At 45.9% G+C, this 20,315-nt stretch overlaps 1 protein-coding gene across 1 annotated transcript in view; it reads left to right on the top strand.

Annotated features, from left to right (window-relative positions):
• Positions 1-20,315, top strand: part of kiaa0586 (KIAA0586 ortholog) — an 818,517-nt gene that overhangs the window by 487,184 nt on the left and 311,018 nt on the right. The window contains exon 19 of the mRNA XM_038780001.1: positions 4,149-4,265. Coding sequence (XP_038635929.1) covers positions 4,149-4,265 — 117 coding nt within the window. The remainder of the gene's footprint in view (positions 1-4,148; positions 4,266-20,315) is intronic.

Genomic DNA, 20,315 nt, shown 5'->3' on the forward strand with positions numbered 1-20,315 from the left:
GACGGTGGCCCAGATGAGCAGGTTCTTTGGGACAGAAGACAGGTGTGCAAGGTGTGCGGGAAGACCAGCAAACCATGTTCATATGTTCTGGGCATGCCCGAAGCTAAGGGATTCTGGCAGGGGTTTGCGGATATCATGTCCTAGGTTTTAAAAACAAGGGTGGCACCGAGTCCAGAGGTGGCGATTTTCGGAGTGTTGGAAGATCCGGGAATCCAAGAGGAGAAAGAGGCAGGCGTTCTGGCCTTTGCCTCCCTGGTAGTCCGGAGATGCATACTATTAGCTTGGAGGGACTCAAAGCCTCCAAAGTCAGAGACTTGGCTAACTGACATGGCTGGCTTTCTCTGTCTGGAGAAAATCAAGTTCGGCCTGAAAGGGTCAATGTTAGGGTTCGTCTGGTGGTGGCAGCCGTTCGTTGACTTCTTTAGAGAAAATTAATTGTCAGCAGAGAAGGGCGGGGGGGGGGTGGTGGTTTAGTTTAGATTAGTGAGTAAGAAAGGTGGCACCTGTGAGGGAGGAAGACGGCCTTTGCACTATGTTTATATTTGTATGTACACTTTTTCTTCTGTTATTATTACAAAACCACAAATACCTCAATAAAATGTTTAAAATAAAAGAAATTTTGAAAGATTAGAACGATTATAAGATAAGTAAAAAGAGTATCTGTTCGGGAGAGTTCGCAGAGAGTCGCCACGCTCTGACGCCATCTTGCTGATTCCTCCTGCCCGAAGTTGGAGAAATATTGGGGGTCGGTTTTCAGCACCACGTCCAAGGTTCTGCATGTGGTATTGGACCCGATCCCATGGAGGCCATATTCAGGGTGTCAGGGCTGCAGATGGGAGCGGGGGCAGATGTTTTAGCCTTCGCCTCGCTGATTGCTCACCGGCAAGTTCTGTTGGGGTGGAGGTCTCCCTCCAGTGCCTCGATGTGGCTGGGGGACTTAATTGCTGTCAAGGGGTGGGGGTGTTGAGGGTGAGGGAGGGTTGTGTATTGCTGTTAAAGTGTTGAAAATTTGAATAAAAATATTTTTTAAGAAGCTACTGTTTTACCTTTTAATCCATTTTTATTTTACGGTGTTGAGAATAGATTGTGGGGGGGAAAAAAGTGGCCAACAATTTTGCTAAACAGTGATGTAAAAATGATTTTGACAGAGTTCAGAAAAATATACGTTCTGCTTAAAAAAAATAATAAGCTACGACAAAACATTTGGGAAAAATTGAGTAGTCAGGAAGAGGTATGCACTAAGTGTATTAAGAGAACAGAAGAGAGCATTCAAAAAAATGTTCCTACGGTCGTCACGTTTAAAATTATCATCCAGTATTAAATAGTTAACATTATACTGCATCTGTGCTTTAAGAAGGAAGAGAGAACATGTCCAGAAATTACAGGCCAGTCAGCTTCTCGTCATTGGTAGGAAAGATTGTAGGCTCAATTTTACTTTTTATCGAAGTGCTGCCCAGATGAGAAAACCAGTAGGCAGCTCGCCAGCTGCACAGCCAGCATTTCTCTCCATATTTTCCAGCTTAGTAAATGTAAAATGCCTGATGCAGCCAGTAACGTCGACACTCCAGAGATCGGGGTGTCCTTTTTAAATATTAAAAAAAAAATATTTTTTAAAAAGGTCCTTTTTAAATATTAAAAAAAAAATATTTTTTAAAAAGGTCCCCCAAAGGAGCCCCTCCCGCCCTGCCCTGTGCTCTTGCTTCTTCACCCCCCCAGGGAACAGCGCCCACACGGGATCCCCCGCATGATCCTCTACAACTAAAGCCGCCCTCCCCAGCACTGTCCCCTCGTGGCAGTGCCAGATGCAGAGGGCACTGCCAGGAACCACTGTCAGTGTATTACTCAGGCGTGTCTCTCTTTCCCCAGAGGCCATACTTATCTGTGCACCACCGGCAGGTTCCCTTCACCAAGTACATCTTGTTCCAGACCTATTGTAAACCTCGTTGAGTTGACATGACGTCACGTCAGCAAGGGGGGAATTCCAAATGATATAGCGAGGAAGCCTGCGAATCAAATTCAAATGTATTTAAATGATGTTCTCGACCTTCCTGGGCTAATCTGAAAATGAGATCTCGCCAGCGCGATTCTCGTTTTCCAGTCTTGTGGGATTTTGCACATGGATTGCCATTTGCACCATAGTGAACACAGGCACAACATCCCCCTGAGTGGAGGAGGGATATCAAAAAATATTTAGAAAACAAAAATATAATAATGAATATTCAGCATGGGTTTCCAGAAGGAAAGTCTTGCTTGACAAAACTCATTGAATTCTTTGAAGAGGCAACAGAGAGTGTAGACAAGAGTAATCTAGTAGATGTAATATATCTATATTTCCAAAAGACCTTGACATATAGACTAATAAAAAAGGCCAAAGCATTCAGAGTGACAGATGAAAGTGGGGTCCCAGTAGGATCAGTACCAGGCTACGGTTGTTCAGTTATGTTAATGCATTAGACTTTGGAATTAACAGCACAATTTCTAAATTTGAGAACCAACACCAACTTTAAGTAGTGGTGGCTTGTCAGTAGGACTGCCACAGAAAGACATTCATGAAGTTGCAGAGGTTCAACATAGATGAGTGTGAGGAATTTGTTTTGGTAAGAAAAATAAGGAGCATGCTTGGGGTACTGCATAAAGCTCTGGTCACGATATTATAACAAGTTTGTAGAGGTATTTAAGAGGGTTAAAACAAAGGGATTAGCAATAATGATACCAGAAGTGTAGGGCTTGCCTATCAGGAAAGGCTGAACACAGGGCAGCACCGTGGTGCAGTGGTTAGCACTGCTGCCTCACGGCACTGAGGTCCCAGGTTCGATCCCGGCCCCGTATTACTGTCCATGTGGAGTTTGCACATTCGCCCCGTGTCTGTGTGGGTTTCACCCCCACAACCCAAAAAGATGTGCAGGTTAGGTGAATTGGCCATGCTAAATTGTCCCTTAATTGTAAAAAATAATTGGGTACTCAAAATTTTTTTTTTTTTTTAAAAAGGAAAGGTTGAACATGCTAGATCCCTTTTATCTTGAAAAGAGAAAGATGAAGAATGGCAAATAGATGTCTTTAATATTCTTAAAGATTTTGATAGTGCAGATACAGGGAGTTATTTTCCACTTGAGAAAAACTAGAGGCCATCTATGTAACATAGTCACCAGGAAGTCAAATAGGGATTTCAGAAAATACTTTTTTACTCGCAGAGTTGTGAGAATGTGGAACTTGCTACAACAGGGAGTGGTTGGGACAGATTATAAAGATGGATTTAAGGGGAAACTATATATGTATATAAGGGAGAGTGCATAGATGATTATGGTGATAAAACTAGATGAGGAAGGATGGGAGAGGCTCAAGTAGACATAAATGCTGGCATGGACTGGCTGGGCTGAATGGTCGTTTTGCGTGCTGTATATTCTTTGTAATTCTATGTATAATTGCGGGCTCGTACCAAATAAGACCCTGAAAGCTACAAAAGGGAGCTTTCCACATCAACCTTGTCTGGTCTACTTCTGACTCCAGTCACTCATTATGTGGTTGCCTCTCAATGCCCTTCGGCAACTAGGGATGGGCAATAAATGCTACATTGCCAATGTTTCCCACATCCTGAACACAAATAAAAGAAAAACAGTTTTGTTGTTTAAATCTGCAATAGTCAGTTAGTGGTTTAGAGTGAGTTATGATTCAATATTTATTCTGGACTTTTCAAACTGGTAAACAAATGTACTCAAGTAGATAATTTTTTTTACTCGTTCATGGAATGTTGGTGTCACTGTCTGAGCTAGCATTCATTGCCCATCCGTTCATTTTTTAAAAGTCAACCACATTGCTGTGGGTCTGGAGTCACATGTAAGCCAGACCCGGTAAGGATGACAGATTTCCTTCCCTCAAGGACATTAGTGAACCAGATGGGTTTTTACGGCAGGCATGGGCAGGTACGAACCACAAGAAACAAAATATCCATAAAGCAAGTCAAATAACAAAGATCAGTCACAATGGTTTATTTAACTTAAGTATTTTCAATATAACCAAACTTTCAGTAATTCTCGTAACTTGGAACACATCTTCAAGAAAAATTGTATTTGTGAAATCAGATATTTGCAGCCTGTAATTTATTTTCATTCTTGTAATTCATAATGAAAAATAATTTTGTTTGTCTTCAGGTACTACCAAGTGTAGATATTGATAGCATTCCCAGTACAAGTCCTGCAGCGAGTCAGCGATCGCCAAGCCCTGAACAGCAGCAGATTATGCGCCAACCTGCACAAACTCCGATAGAGGTATCTTTGTCGTCATCATGTTTAAATGTTTTCCTTTCCGTTTAAAGAAATAATTCAGGTCAGCCTGGACATTATGTGCATCTTATGCTTTTTTCCCCCCCTCTTGCCTTTTATAAATATTTCATGAGAATCCATATTTGGATGACATTTCACTTAAGGTCACGAGCAATCACTGATAACATTTGGAAGTTGCCACTTGGCAGGTATGCTTAAGCAAGCAGGAGGGGGTGATGTCACACTTCAGTAGCACTGGATGCAAGTGGCAAATGTTTAGCTGGAAACTTTGAGTACCATTTGGTGGGCACCTTTGGTCATCTGCCAAATCCATGAAACCCATCACCATGCTTCAAAGAATACTAAACTAAGCTACTGAATTTCTCAATATAAACTGCAGACACGCTTCCCATAGACACCCTGTGATCAAAACCGCTGGGAGCTGATATATAGATCGGCGAGCATAAAGTCTTCATAAATCCCCCCCCCTCCCAACCACCACCAAGTGTATTCTGCAATAATGAAGAAGTTTAACCGGTTAAAATTCTGCATCTTGCAAGCACAGGTACATCTATCCTACTCGTTAAAACGTTGCCTTGAAGAGTTATGTGTAAGCAAGGGTGACAAATCCACCAGTTATAGATCTACTCCTTTAAGCCCCATTAAACTACCCATTTAAGCTCCATTATAAGTCATGTTAGATGGTCAATCATGAGTCATGCTCAGGATTCTGCAGTCCTACCTAGCTGTGGTATTGGATAAGTATAGGTGGTCATTGGTCAACTGACAAGTGAAGGTTGGAGACAAGAACTCTTCATGAGTACCCAGGTAAGCAATGAATCATTAAAATAAGTAAATATATTAGGGGCCTCACGGTAGCATGGTGGTTAACATCAATGCTTCACAGCTCCAGGGTCCCAGGTTCGATTCCCGGCTGGGTCACTGTCTGTGTGGAGTCTGCACGTCCTCCCCGTGTGTGCGTGGGTTTCCTCCGGGTGCTCCGGTTTCCTCCCACAGTCCAAAGATGTGCGGGTTAGGTGGATTGACCATGCTAAATTGCCCGTAGTGTAAGGTTAATGGGGGGATTGTTGGGTTACGGGTATACGGGTTACGTGGGTTTAAATAGGGTGATCATTGCTCGGCACAACATAGAGGGCCGAAGGGCCTGTTCTGTGCTGTACTGTTCTATGTTCTATGTTCTATATTGACCCCATTCTCGTGAACAAACATCATTCCTCTTTGAATAGTGATTCTAGTAATGAGAGGTATCTAGCTTGCTGTTCTGCAACCCAGTTATAGTACACATGAACCATACACATGTATCAGACACTGTGTCCCATCAGTTTTCCCATAAAGCTTCTTTGTATCACATCATGGAGTGAAAGAAGTAGCGATCATCTTGGCGGGCCAGTGATTTCTTGCTCTAGATGGGCTGGTTTAGCACACTGGGCTAAATCGCTGGCTTTTAAAGCAGACCAAAGCAGGCCAGCAGCACGGTTCAATTCCCGTACCAGCCTCCCCGAACAGACGCCGGAATGTGGCGACTAGGGGCTTTTCACAGTAACTTCATTTGAAGCCTACTTGTGACAATAAGCGATTTTCAATTCATTTCATTTCATTAGATGTCCAGACTCAGGGTTGCAGGTCGGGCTTAATCAGTCACCGACTATTTAATCTATTTTTTCATGTGGAGGATTTTAGTGAAGAAGTGTGCCTGCCATGAAGCCAGTTCCTCCTCCAATATTCTGAATGAGTGATTGACGTAAACCAGAGCCCCTGTCCTCTACAGTTGTTGCCTTTTTACCAAAAATCCATTTTACATTTTACATTTTCCCCCACACATGGGCCACAAAAGCTTTTATGCTTAATTATTCCAAACCATGAAGCAGAACAGTTTTAAGCCAGGCTTATTCACCACCAATTTAACTTCATTGGCATTTTGCTGTTTCAAAGGAAGGTAAGAAAACCAAAGCATCTTTCATCACTCTTATAAAGATTCTAAAGAGCTGTTTCCAAGCTGAAGTTGGCATCTGCCAAATCCCCAAATACCAATCTGTATTAACATTTGAAACATATATCTCTTGAGAGGGTGCTGTAAAGCTGATATCTTTCTGTCCTTTTGTCAGTCACACCTTTCTGAGCTTAGTGGGTGAAAGGAAAATGTTTGAATTGCTGGGCAAGCAGTGAGGAAAACGATTTTTTTTGTCTTTAGGCAATTTTAGGCATAGGCCTTGTATTTCAATCCATGTTGCTATGTTACAGAGGTATTACTTAAACTGGAGGTGGGAACAGTACTACCCTATTTGCTATGGATAGCCCACATACAATCCCCTGAGTCCAGTCGTACTTTCATTACAAAAGCCAAGGGGGTGGGGAGGAGCAAATCGTGACAGCACAGGAAAGCCATAAATTGATTGGCTGGTGAGTAACTGCTCTGAGCAGGAAATGAGAAAACATAATTTTTTTAAAATATTTCTTTATTCTCCTTTTTCGTATTTTCTCCCCAATTTACACCCACCAACAATAAACAATAATCAGTAACAAATATGACAATCCCCATATCAATAACAGCGATCCCATCCTCCCACCAAACCCAAAGCATTCACTCACATGTTCACATAAACAACTGACAAAAAGGAATCAGGAATCCCCCATAGCCCCCATTAACACCCATCGCCCCCCCCCTCCTCCCCTAGTCCTCCCACCCAACCCCCAACTAATGTTCGATGTTATCCAGTTCTTGAAAGTGCATAATGAATAATGCCCAGGAATTGTAGAACCCCTCTGTCCTTCCCCCTCAGTTCAAACTTAACCTGCTCAAGAGTCAAGTATTCCAACAGATCCCCCAGTCACGCCAGGGCACAGGGTGGAGAGGCTGCTCTCCAACCCATCAGGATCTGCCTACGGGCGATCAACGAGGCAAAGGCTACAACATCTGTCTCCGCACCCGTTTCCAGACCTGGCTCGTCCGATACCCCAAATATGGCCTTCCAGGGGCCCGGGTTCAGTTTCACTTGCACCACTTTAGAAATTATCCTAAAAACCTCCTTCCAGTAATCCTCTAGCTTTGGACAGGACCAAAACATATGAACATGGTTAGCCCCCCCCCCCCCCCCCCCCCCCCCCCCGCAACGTTCACACACATCTTCAACTCCTTTGAAGAATCGGCTCATCCTCGCCTTTGTGAGATGTGCTCTGTATACCACCTTCAGCTGTATCGGCCCCAACCTCGCGCACGAGGTGGAGGTATTCACTCTCCGGAGCACCTCACACCTGAACACCCTCCTCCATATCCTCTCCCAACTCTTCCTCCTACTTTGCTTTGATCCCTTCCAGCGGTGCCTTCTCCTCCTCTAAAATAGCTCTGTAGACCGCTGACACAACCCCTTCTCCAGTCCCCCTGTCGTCAGCACCTCCTCCAGCAATGTGGAGGCCGGCTCCACCGGGAAGTTCCTTTCTAACAAAATCTCGAACCTGCATATATCTAAACATTTCTCCCTGCTCCAGCCCATACTTCGTTTCCTGCTCCTTCAGTCCTGCAAACTGACCCCTAAGAAACAAATCTTTTAGTGTCTTAATCCCCTTCTCCTCCCATTTCTGAAAATTTCCATCCCACTTCCCAAGCTCAAATCTGTGGTTCCCCCGAATCAGCATTTCCCTTGACCCTGCCCCCAACCCGAAGTGTTGGCGGAACTGCCTCCAAATTTTCAATAAAGCAATTATTACCGGACTCTCTGAGTACTTCCCCGGCGCTATTGGGAGCGGCGCTGTTGCTCGTGCTTTCAATCCTGACCCGCTGCACAAACTCTCCTCCATTCTGATCTACTGGGAATCAACTCCTCTTACCCAGCTCCACACCTTCTCCACATTCGTTGCCCAGTAGTAATACATCAGGTTCGGAAGACCCAAACCCCCTGCCTGCCTTCCCCTCTGTAGTAGCACCTTTCTAACTCTGGCCACCTTCCCTCCCCATATGAACGACGTAATGCTTCCCTCAATCTCTCTGAAAAAAGCCTTTGGCAGGAAAATCGGCAGGCATTGAAAAATAAACAGAAATCGTGGCAACACGTTCAGTTTAACTGCCTGTACCCAACCCACCAGTGACAGAGGGAGACCATCCCACCTTGCCAGATCAGCTTTCACTCTCCCCACCAAACTAGAAATGTTGTACCTGCGGAGCCCCCCACTCCCGGGCAACCTGCACCCCCAGATACCTAAAGTGAGTCCCTGCCCTACGGAATGGCAGCCCCACCCCTGCCCCCACCCCCAGCCGAGACACCACAAAACACTCAGTCTTGTCTAGATTCAGCTTGTACCCCGAGAAAGACCCAAACACTCGAAGCAGCTCCAGTATTCCACCTATCGACACACTCGGTTTCGACACATATAACAGCAAGTCATCGGCATATAAGGACACCCTATGCTCTATTGCTTTCCATACCCCCAAACTTCTTAATGCGATGGCCAATGGCTCAATCGTGAGTGCAAACAGCAGGGGGGCCATAGGACATCCCTGATTCATCCCACGTGGAGAGAAAAGTATCTCGAGCAGATGTTGTTTGTGCGGACACTCGCCCTCGGCTCCTTGTATAGTAGCTTTACCCAATTCACAAATCTTGGTCCAATTCCGAACCGCTCCAGAACTGCCATCAAGTACCCCCATTCTACCCGGTCGACCGCCTTCTCAGCGTCCAATGCCACAACCACCTCTGTTTCCTTCCCCTCTGCCGGTGCCATAATGACGTTCAATACCCTTCTAATGTTTGAAAAGAGCTGCCACCCTCTCACAAACCCCGTCTGATCTTCACCTATCACCTTCGGGAGGCACTCCTCCAGCCTACCCGCCAGTACCTTCGCCAATATTTTTGCGTCCACATTCAGAAGTGAGGACCCGGGTTCGAATCCCGGCGCTAGGTCACTGTCCATGTGGAGTTTGCACATTCTCCCCATGTCTGCGTGGGTTTCACCCCCACAACCCAAAGATGGGGCAGCACGGTAGCATGGTGGTTAGCATAAATGCTTCATAGCTCCAGGGTCCCAGGTTCAATTCCCGGGTGGGTCACTGTCTGTGCGGAGTCTGCACGTCCTCCCCGTGTGTGCGTGGGTTTCCTCCGGGTGCTCTGGTTTCCTCCCACAGTCCAAAGATGTGCGGGTTAGGTGGATTGGCCATGCTAAATTGCCCTTAGTGTCCTAAAAAATAAGGTTAATGGGGGGGGGGGGGGGGGGGGGGGGTTACTGGTATAGCGTGGATACGTTGGCTTGAGTAGGGTGATAATTGCTCGGCACAACATCGAGGGCCGAAGGGCCTGTTCTGTGCTGTACTGTTCTATGTCTATGTGCAGGTTAGGTGGATTGGCGACGCTAAATTGCCCCTTAATTGGAGAAAAAAAATAATTGGGTACTCTAAATTTATATTTTAAAAATGTTTTATTTTAAGTGGTAAGGATCTATTTTTATTACTAAGTTTTAAATTAGTACAGTAAGTGGTAGTAAGGAGAGGTATTAAATAAAATACCCACTATCTGTAGCTGGTGGGAATGGAAATATCCAGTGTTCACTATTAAATCATGTTACACCTGATACATGTGAAACCTCTGCCAGGTTTATCTTCACAGTGGGCCTGTCTGCAACCCCACTACCCCCCCCAGGAAGGTGAATGGCGGTTCAGGAGGGGAATGGGGCGTAAGTAGGGGAATCGGGGAAGCGAGCTGACAGACAAAACCTCATCCTGTGAGAAGCGGCGAGGATGCCGGCTCTTGCCACCACCTGTCCTCCGTCTCCTACTGTGGCTCCTTCCCGGGCTCGTCCACCAGCCTCTCCTGGTCCGACCCCTCTTCCTCCTCAGGCGAGGCCGTGTGTGTCCCTCCAGCATGTCGCCCACAGATGTGCCACGTTGTGGAGGGCACAGCCGACCACCACAAAGCGGGAGACCCTTGATGTGTTATCTGTGTTGGTCTAACATCGACTGCAACTGGATGCAGTAAACCGAGAAACAGTCTTCCGACACAGGAGATGGTCCATCAATGTTTTATTGAACCTGTTGATTGCTGTACATAAGCTTCTGTGGGTTGACATTCTATTAACCTAACTGATAACCTCTTACTGGCTTGACCAGACTAGCTCTCTACCACATGGTGATGATGTTCATTGACCAGTGCACTGTGACTATCTCCCCAGCCGTGTCCTGTGAGAGAGGGAGAGCCTTAATGCCCTGTGGGCTTTATAGTGGTGGTGTCCTGTCTGGTGATTGGTTGTTCTGTGTCGTGTGTGTTCATTGGTTATCCTGTGTGTCAATCACTGCCTGTCTGCATCTCATGATATACATGAGTGGATATTATGACAACCCTCTGGTGGTATACTGCAATGCACCACTGGGCCCACGTTTTGAGCAGTCCAATGCACCACTCAATGACAGCATGGGTAGCAACATGGGCTTCGTTATATCAGGTTTCCGCATCAGTCCCTTGCCTCCACACTGGCGTCATCAACCAGGACCTGAACTCCTAAGAGCCAACCTGTCGTCCTGGGGTGGTCCTCGAAGTGTGTCCAAGGATGTAGCTGACATACACGCTCCCTGGGAAGCGTGCACAGACATGTATGATCTGGAGATGGTTTCGCACATGAGTTGAATATTCAGGGAGTGGAACTCCTTCCTGTTAATGAAGGGCACTCACTGATGCCCCGGTGTGTGCAAGGCGGCATACATGCCATAAGTTACCCCCTGAACTTGTGGCATCCCGGAGATGGCGGGGAATCCTTCAGCCCAGCCTTCTTGGTCCAGCTCAAAGTTGATATAGTCATCTGCCTGGGCATACAGAGCACCATGACCTCACGGATGCTATTGTGGGCTGCAGCTCGGGAAATGCCGCTCAGGCCCCCATACAATTCCTGGAATGAACCGATTGCATAAAGGTTCTGGGATTTGGTGACCTTCACGGCCACCGGGAGCAGGTGTCCTCCTCCATGGGGTGCCAAGTCTGTGAGGAGGTGGTACAGATGCCACACTGTCTCTTTGTTGAGATGCAGTCGGCTACAGCACATGCTGTCCATCATCTTCTCGAAAGACTAATGACGCCTGTACATCTTGGGCCATCACTGGCGTCCCCCTCTGGTTTCCACCTCGGCCTGATGGGTGGCTGGGTGTTCTAGGTGTGCGGCGGCCCCTTGCATCAATGCTGCTGCCGCCTACTCCGGTGTCTGGCCGCTGGGGCTTCCATCAGCACTAAGAGGGCAGCCTCTGTGGGATCGATATTATCAGCCATATTGTTACATCTGTAAGAAATTGGAGAAGGAGCGAGACCAACAATCAGTTAGGGCTTCCACCCCGGGACCCTCAAATCCCCAAAACTCCCCAACCTTACCCGTTCTGCCTTGTCTCAGAGTGCCATCCAGTTGTGCTGCAGAACCTCACTCTGTACACTCACCCCCAGCCATATCAGGAGCCCTTAGACCCAGAACCCCTGCCAGGAACATTAGGGAGACTGTGCTCAGGTGCCCTCCCTGATTCACACACTCACCCTTTGGTTGTGAGAATGTCCCCAGTGCTGAATCCCAGCTCAGTGTTTGATTGTTGACTGCTGTGTCTATGGTGCTGACACTTCTGGAGGTCAGGCAAACTGTTCAGGCTTCAAAGTTTGATTGAAATGCGATGCAATAACCATCGCCTGAGACGTAGGACATAAGGACGTGAAGCCACTTGAAAATATTTTGCTGATTAAACAGTCAACAGTAAAGAACATTTTAAAAATCAACTACGTAACATTCTGCATATCACACTAGCCATTAAACAACAAAGAAACATAATTGTTCCTTATTGGTACCAATACAAAGCTATATCAGCTAATTTTCACCCCTCGCAGGTTCCTCAACAGAAACAGAGGATAAGCCTGAGAATGAGTTATCACGTCCTGAACATTGTTGTAGAAATGATCTGTCCATCAATGCGTTCCACATTCTCCATTCATTCCTCCCCCCTACTTCCGGAGGTCACAATCACACTGGAACCAATTCTGGCACTGACGCTCAAGGTGCTGAACATCCTTGACTTCCAGTGTGTTTAACCCACGGTGATGTGCCAATTACATGCAGCACTCACTGCAATAATGCAAAAGCATTTCTTCAGCAGCGTCATCAGGTGGCCCATTTGGAATAATGTTGTGTACCAGGTCCCGCATCTCTTCTTCCTTCAAACCTCATTGCCTTCTGGACTCATGCGTCCCCTGAGCCCGGTGTTCCAGGACCCAGGTAGCTTAGAAAAAATTGTCCTTCTTTCCAGCTACTGAAAATGAAGGAAACAGCCACAGTAGCGTCCAGGTATTTGAAGCCACAAGCAGCAGCAAACACAACCTGAAGCTGTGAAGTGCTCACACAACTAACAAGGCCAATTCCTTATTAGCAATAGCCTTCAGCTGTGAAGCTTGAGGCTGCTCACAGTCAAAGGAAGTTAAAGTGACCTTCTGCCAAGAGCTCTGTAGGACCGACAGGCAGCAGCTGTAGTTACACCTGCAGACAAACCCCCCCCCCCCCCGAGGGGTTCCCTCCCCACCAGTGCCCTTGAGCTGCATGCCAAAAAATGGAAATGGTTACTCACCTCCTCAGTTACCCTCAGCAGTCATTGTGCCAGCTTCACATTTTAAAAAAAAAGGAGCACTAAATGGCACCCGTGTGATTTTCCGCTGGGGAGCTGGTAACTTTCTGGGAGGCTGTAACATTTGACTTCAACCTTGCTAATGAGATGAAAATGAATGCATATAGGGGTTAATGACATGGTCGTCATATTTGGGTGAGTTCCGGAACTTGCCACTTGGAGCAGGCTGGTTAGATAGAGCGCCAATCTCTATTTTGGTCCTTCCTGCTATTTAACCAGCACGCCCAGATCCACACCCGGTGCAACAACAATGATTAGCTTTAGTAAGATGATGTATTTAATGGGAGGAGCCAGGGGCTGAAGCAACCAGGTGTTGAGGTTGAGGTCAGTTGAAGATTTGACCGTGCACCGTCCAACAACTTCTCCCAAAGCAGTTTAGTTTAAAGGATTTTGCATGTGAACAGAACAGCAGTTTCTAAAATGCTGGCAGGTTAAACAGTAGTTTGATACAGGCAGGATTCCGCAAGCTGGTTCCTGAAAGATCTCTCTCAAAGTGGCTTATCCAGAACATCTCTTTACAGCACCTATTCCTGGGTTTGCTAACTGTACCTAAAAGTGGATTTTGACATGAGATGGGTTTTGCTTGAGTGGAGATAAAAGATAGTGGTTAGGAATTAGTGCTTCATTGTCATTGTTAAGCATTGTTTAACAGGTAATTGTCAGCTATTTTCTTGTTTGTTGTTAAAGTTAGAGTAATACTGTGTTAGTAATAAAGTTTGTTTTAAAATAACATATCCCTATTTGCACATGGAATCACTCCTGGAGCGAAGTATCCCTTCCTCACAGTCTTACAAATTAAATAAAATATTGGTCCACTATCCTAGTAACTGTTGGGTTCTGGTCTGGAATCGTGATAATAGAATAGCAGTATGCTATTAAATGGAGAAATATTGCAGAACCCGGTAGTAGAGAAGATTCTGGGTGTCCACATATATGAATCACATAAAGTTGGTATGAAGGTACAGCAAGTGGTTAGGGATGCAGATGGAAATTTATTGCAAGGGGAATGGAATATAAAAATAGGGACGTTTTACTGCAGCTGTACTGGGCCTTGGTGAGACCACATCTGGGTTACTGTGTGCAGTTTTGGTCTCCTTATTTGAAAAAAAGATATAACTGCTTTTGAAGCAGTTAAGAGAAGGTGCACCTAGCTCAGTCCTGAGATGAAGGGCTTATCTTATGAAGAAAGGTTGAACAGATTGAGCCTACGCCCATTGGCTTTTGGAAGAATATGGGGTCATCTTAATGAAACATATGAGATCTTGAGGGGACTTGATAAGGTGACTATCCAGAGGATGTTGCCTCTTGTGGGGGAGACTAAAACTAGTCAACATAGTTTAAGGACCGAGATGAGGAGAAACCCTTTTCTCCAAGAGGGTCGTTAGACTGCAATACTCTTACAAGAAAGTAGTGGAAGTTTTCTCATTAAATGTATTCAAGGCTGAGTTAGGTAGATGTTTTTGAGAAAAAGGAGCCAAAGGCTTTGGAAAGTGAAGCTGATACCATAACCAGATCAGTCATAATCTTATTGAACGGTGGAGCAGGCTCGAAGCGATACTGCTGCTCCTGAGTTCTATGTTCCAATGGACTGCCGCCTTCTCATTGGAATCCTACTGGCCACGATTTTAAGTGCACACTGTAGTTCGGTGACTAAAATTCTGGCCAAAACCAGTTTCATGAATTAAAACAAAATGGGGACCTATTACATTGGTAATGTAATGTAATGTAACCCTAATGTATAGTAGTTGTTGTGTATTTATTATGTACAGTATATGGGAAGGCGATGTCACGAGACTGGTCATCCAGGGTCCCAGGCGAGTGCTCTGGGGACACAAGTTCATATTCCCCCAAGGCAGCTGGTGGAATTTAATTAATAAATCTTGAATTAAAAAGTTAGTCCCAGTAACGATGACCATGAAACCATCGTTGATTGTTGTTTTTTTTAAAAAAAGCCATCTCATTCATGAATGTCCTTTAGCACCTGAATCTGGTATTGTTACCTGGTTTGGCGTACATGTGACTTCAGACCCCTCGATGTGACTTCAGACCCACAACAATGTGGTTAAATGCTCTCTGAAATGGCCTTCCAAGCCACTCCGCTGTACCAAACCACTACAAAGTCAAAAAGGAATGAAACCTGACGGACCACTTGGCATCGACCTAGGCATTGGAAACAACAATTACATACCCCTCCCTGCCAATCCTGCAAATGGGCTGGGTGCCAAAATTGAGAGACGTGTCCCACAGACTAGTCAAGCAACAGCTTGGCATACTCGTAGTCACTCATACTCATAGGAATCATACCTTACAGACAATATCCAAAAACTACTATCACCATCCCTGGTCTCACAGACAAGACACGCCCACCTGAGGTGATGGCATGCTGGTTTACAGTCAGGAGGGAGTTGTCCTATGAACTATGAACATTGATTGCAGATCCCATGAAACCTCCAGCATCAGGTGAAAGTTATGGCTTACTACTATAGCCCTGACTACATCCCTCCCCCACACCCCCTCAGCTTATGTCATGTTCAAGACAAATTGGAAGAAGCACTAAAAGTAGCACGGGCACAGAATGTACTCTGGGCAGGGGACTTCAATATCCAAAAATAGCTTGGTCATAGCACTACTGACCTGGCTGGCCAAAGAGCCAGAGAGAGCATGAGGAAGCAATGTTCAGTACCCAAAAAGGGTAGTGGAAGCAAACTTAATAATAACATTTGAAAGAGAATAGGATAACTACTTGAAGGGAAACAAATTTAATAGGGCTATAAACAAAGAGCAGGGGAGTGGGAATGATTAGCTTGTTCTATCGAAGAGTCAGCATAGACACAATGGGCCAAATGTCCTCCTGTGCTGTCTCATCCTATGGTGGGAAGAACTGGCTCACACAATCGAGGATGCTGCGGATAACAAAGCTACTAGACTAGGACTGTGGCAGATGGTGAAAAAACTCTTAACAAGGAAACAATATTGACCATGCCCTCATGAATCTACATATTGCAGATGCATTTGTCCATGAAAGTAGTCGGAGAAGTGACCAGCGCACAGTGCTTGTGGAGACAAAGTTCCACCTAAACATTGAGCATACCCACCATCGCATGTGTGGCATCACACGCATGCCAGATGGGATTGATTTAGAGCAGGTCTGGGCACTCTCAAAACTGGGCTTCCATGAGGTATTGTGGCCCATCAGAATTCTATGCAACCACAATCTGTAACCCATCTCCTGACCCGGCATATCCCTCACATTATCATCAGGCCAGGGCATCAATCCTGGTTCAATTAAGACTGCAGGAGGGCATGCCAGGAGTAGCACCGGGCATACTTAAAAATGATGTGCCAACCTGGTGAAGTTACAACTCAGGACTACTTTTTTTTTAGAATTAGAACAGTACAGCACAGAACAGGCCCTTCGGCCCTCAATGTTGTGCCGAGCAATGATCACCCTACTCAAGCCCACGTATCCACCCTATACCAGTAACCCAACAACCCCCATTAACATTATTTTTTTTAGGACACTAAGGGCAATTTAGCCTGGCCAATCCACCTAACCCGCACATCTTTGGACTGTGGGAGGAAACCGGAGCACCCGGAGGAAACCCACGCACACACGGGGAGGACGTGCAGACTCCGCACAGACAGTGACCCAGTCGAGAATCGAACCTGGGACCCTGGAGCTGTGAAGCATTGATGCTAGCTACCGTGCTCCCCCAAACTTGCAACATGCAATAGCCAGAACTAAGTGATCTTACAACCAACGGGTCAGATTTAAACTCTACCGTCCTGCCACATCCAGTCATGGATGGTGGTGAACAATTAAATAACTCACTGAAGACCTAGGTTCCACAAATATCCCCATCCTCAATGATGCGGGAGCCCAGATAAACGTGCAAAAGATAAGGCTGAAGAATTCACAACAATCTTCAGCCAGAAGTGTCAAGTGGATGATCCATCTCGGCCTCCTCCTGAGGTCCCCACGTAACAGATGTCAGACTTCAGCCAACTCGATTCACTCCACGTGATATCAACAAACGTGTAAAGGTACTGATACTGCAAAGGCTGTGGGACTTGGCAATTGTTCTGAGAAGTCAAGCTGTTACAGTACAGCTACAACACTGGCATCTGCCTGGCAATGTGCAGTATGTCCTGTACGCAGGACAAATCCAACTTGGCCAATAACTGCCCCATCAGTCTACTCACTGGGTGGCACAGTGGTTAGCACTGTTGCTTCACAGCGCCAGGGAACTGGGTTTGATTCCCGGCTTGGGTCACTGTCTATGCGGAGTCTGCACGTTCTCCCCTTGTGTGCATGGGTTTCCTCCGGGTGCTCCGGTTTCCTCCCACAAGTCCCAAAAAACATGCTTGTTGGGTGAATTGAACATTCTGAATTCTCCCTCTTGTGTACCCGAACAGGCGCCGGAGTGTGGCGACTAGGGGCTTTTCACAGTAACTTCATTGCAGTTAATGTAAGCCTACTTGTGCACTAATAAAGATTATTATTATTATCATTCATCAGTAAAGTGGTGGAAGGGATCATCAGCAGTGTTATCAAGCGGCTCTTGCTTATCAATAACCTGCTCACTGATGCTGAGTTTCAGTCCTGTCAAGGCCACTCAGCTCCTGAACTCATTACAGCCTTGGTTCAAATATGGACAAAAGAGCTGAACTCCAGAGGTAAGTTGAAATGACTGCCCTTGATATCAAGGCAGCATTTGATCGAATATGACGTCAAGGAGCCCCAGCAAAATTGGAGTAAATGAAAATCAGGGAGAAAATTCTTCGTCGGTTGGAGTCATACCTGGCACAAAAGAGGATAGTTGTGAATGTTGGAGATCAGTTCCAGGGCATCACTGCTGGAGTTCCTCAGGATAGTGTCCTAGGCCCAAACATCTGCAGCTGCTTCATCAATGACCTTCCTTCCATCATAACTTCAGAAGTGGGGATGTTTACCAATTGCACAAATGGTCAGCACCATTCACAACTCTTCAGATACTGAAGCAGTTCAACTACAAATGCAGTTAAACCTGGGCAATATCCATGCTTGGGCTGACAGTTGGCGAGCAACATTTAGACCACACAAGTGCAAGGCAGTGACCATCTCCAACAAGAGAGAATCTAACCAATGTCCCTTAAAATTCAATGGAATTACCATCACTGAACCCTCTACTATCAACAGCCCGGGGCTTACCATTGAACAGAAACTGAATTGGGCCAGCCATATAAATACTGGCTACAACAGCAGGTCAGAAGCTAGGGATCCAGCAGTGAGTGACTCATCACCTGACTCCAAAAGCCTGTACACCACCGACAAGACCCGAGTCAGGAGAGTGAAGGAATAGACTTGTCTGGATGAGTGCAGCTCCAACACTCGCGAAGCTGGACATCAACCATAACAAAGCTAGCCACTTAATTGGCACCCCATACACAAATATCCAATCTCTTCACCGCCGACACTCAGTGGCAGCAGTGTGTACCATTTTTCAAGATGCACTGCTGGAACTCACCAAGGCTCCTTGGACAGCAACTTCCAAACCCACGACCGCGGCTTGGGTCACTGTCTGTGCGGAGTCTGTACGTTCTCCCCGTGTCTGTATGGGTTTCCTCCGGGTGCTCCGGTTTCCTCCCACAATCCAAAGATGATGTGGAGATGCCGGCGTTGGACTGGGGTGAGCACAGTAAGAAGTCTTACAACACCAGGTTAAAGTCCAACATGTTCGTTTCAAACACTAGCTTTCGGAGCACTGCTCCTTCATTCACCTGAGGAAGGAGCAGTGCTCCGAAAGCTCGTGTTTGAAACCAACATGTTCAATCCAAAGATGTGCAGGTTAGGTCGATTGGCCATGATAAATTGCCCTTAATTTCCAAAAAGGTTAGGTGGAGTTACTGGAATAGGGTGGAGGCATGGGCTTACGTAGGGTGCTCTTTCCAAGGGCCGGTGCAGACTCAATGGGCTGAATGGCCTCCTTCTGCACTGTAAATTCTATGATGATTCTATGACTGCTACCACCTGGAAGGACAAGGTCTGTAAACACCAGGGAACACCACCAGCTGGAAGTTCTCCTCCAAGCCATGCACCATCCTGATTTGGAAATATATCAGCTGTTCCTTCACTGTCGCTGGGTTAAAATCCTGGAATTCCATTCCTTAACAGCATTATAGGTTTACTTGCATCACAAGGACTGCAGTGTCTCAAGAAAGCAGCTCACCACCACGTGCTCAAGCACACTTAGGGATGGACAATAAATGTTGGCCTAGCCAGTGACATTCACAGACCATGGATGAATATTTTTAAAAGACCACTTCCCCTCAGAGCTCTGTAATTTCCTCACTGTCATTTTTTGGTACTTCTTGGATGGTGTGCATTTCTCCTGTCTTCGTTCTCTAGTAAAGTTGTTAAACTTACAGAATTGCTTGATGTATTCAGCCTTACCGCACAGGAAACATTCTGCACTCCCTTGCTGGACAATCTTGGCATCTGTGCTGCTACTTAGCACTGCTGTGTAAACATCTCAAGATGGCTCCTTTGGGTTTCCCCATCCTTTCATCCATTTTGGCAGGCTTTCAAATGGGTGGGGCTGCCACCTTGGGCTACGCAACTAACTGAGTCATCCAGAGCCTTGGTGTCACGACTGATTGTAGTCCAAATGATCTGAGTTCAGCCTGTCTCGCTTACTGAAACCACTTGACCGAGAGTAGAGTCGTGTTTGGTCTGTAAAAATTCCAAGAGCTTTTCATCATGGACCCCGGCAACAATGTGGTTGTGAATATATTCATCTTTCAATGTACTGTTTCCACAAAACATGGCTTGCTGATATAGGTCACAAATAAATTATTCAACAGATTCCCGGTCTTTGGCATCCTTGATTAATTGTGCTTGTTCAGTCACAAGGTTTTATTTAGAGCTAAAATACATGCCAAAGCTTTTAGGACAATCTCAAAGTCTGTGATGGTCTTGAGGTCTCAAGAGGACACAGTTGGCGACCAGTCCTACAACGTAAACAAACAAACTAACTTGGTGCTTCCTCCCTTTAGCATGGCGGTCCGATACTGCTTGACACCAGAGGAAGTGTTTCTTCCACAACTCCCTTGACACTATCAAATTATGTGGGCCCTTGAGACTATCAAACAAATAAGGTATAGTAGTGACTGGTTGCTGACAACATCACCGTTTTCCAGATTGGGTTCCTTCTTGGGGAGATTTGTAGATTCTTACTTCTTCCAGGTTTTCCTGCACTTTCTCACCTTCGTATTCTATTGATGGCACCAGCCCATCATTAGATTACTGTCACCACTGCTACTACTCACGTTTCATAGTACATAGAACGTAGAGCACAGTACAGGCCCTTCGGCCCATGATGTTATCCTCATCGAAGATCAACCTAATCTACACCATCTGCTGATTACTT

Source organism: Scyliorhinus canicula, chromosome 2 (assembly GCF_902713615.1).
Source record: "Scyliorhinus canicula chromosome 2, sScyCan1.1, whole genome shotgun sequence".
In the NCBI taxonomy this organism is placed as follows: Eukaryota; Metazoa; Chordata; class Chondrichthyes; order Carcharhiniformes; family Scyliorhinidae; genus Scyliorhinus; species Scyliorhinus canicula.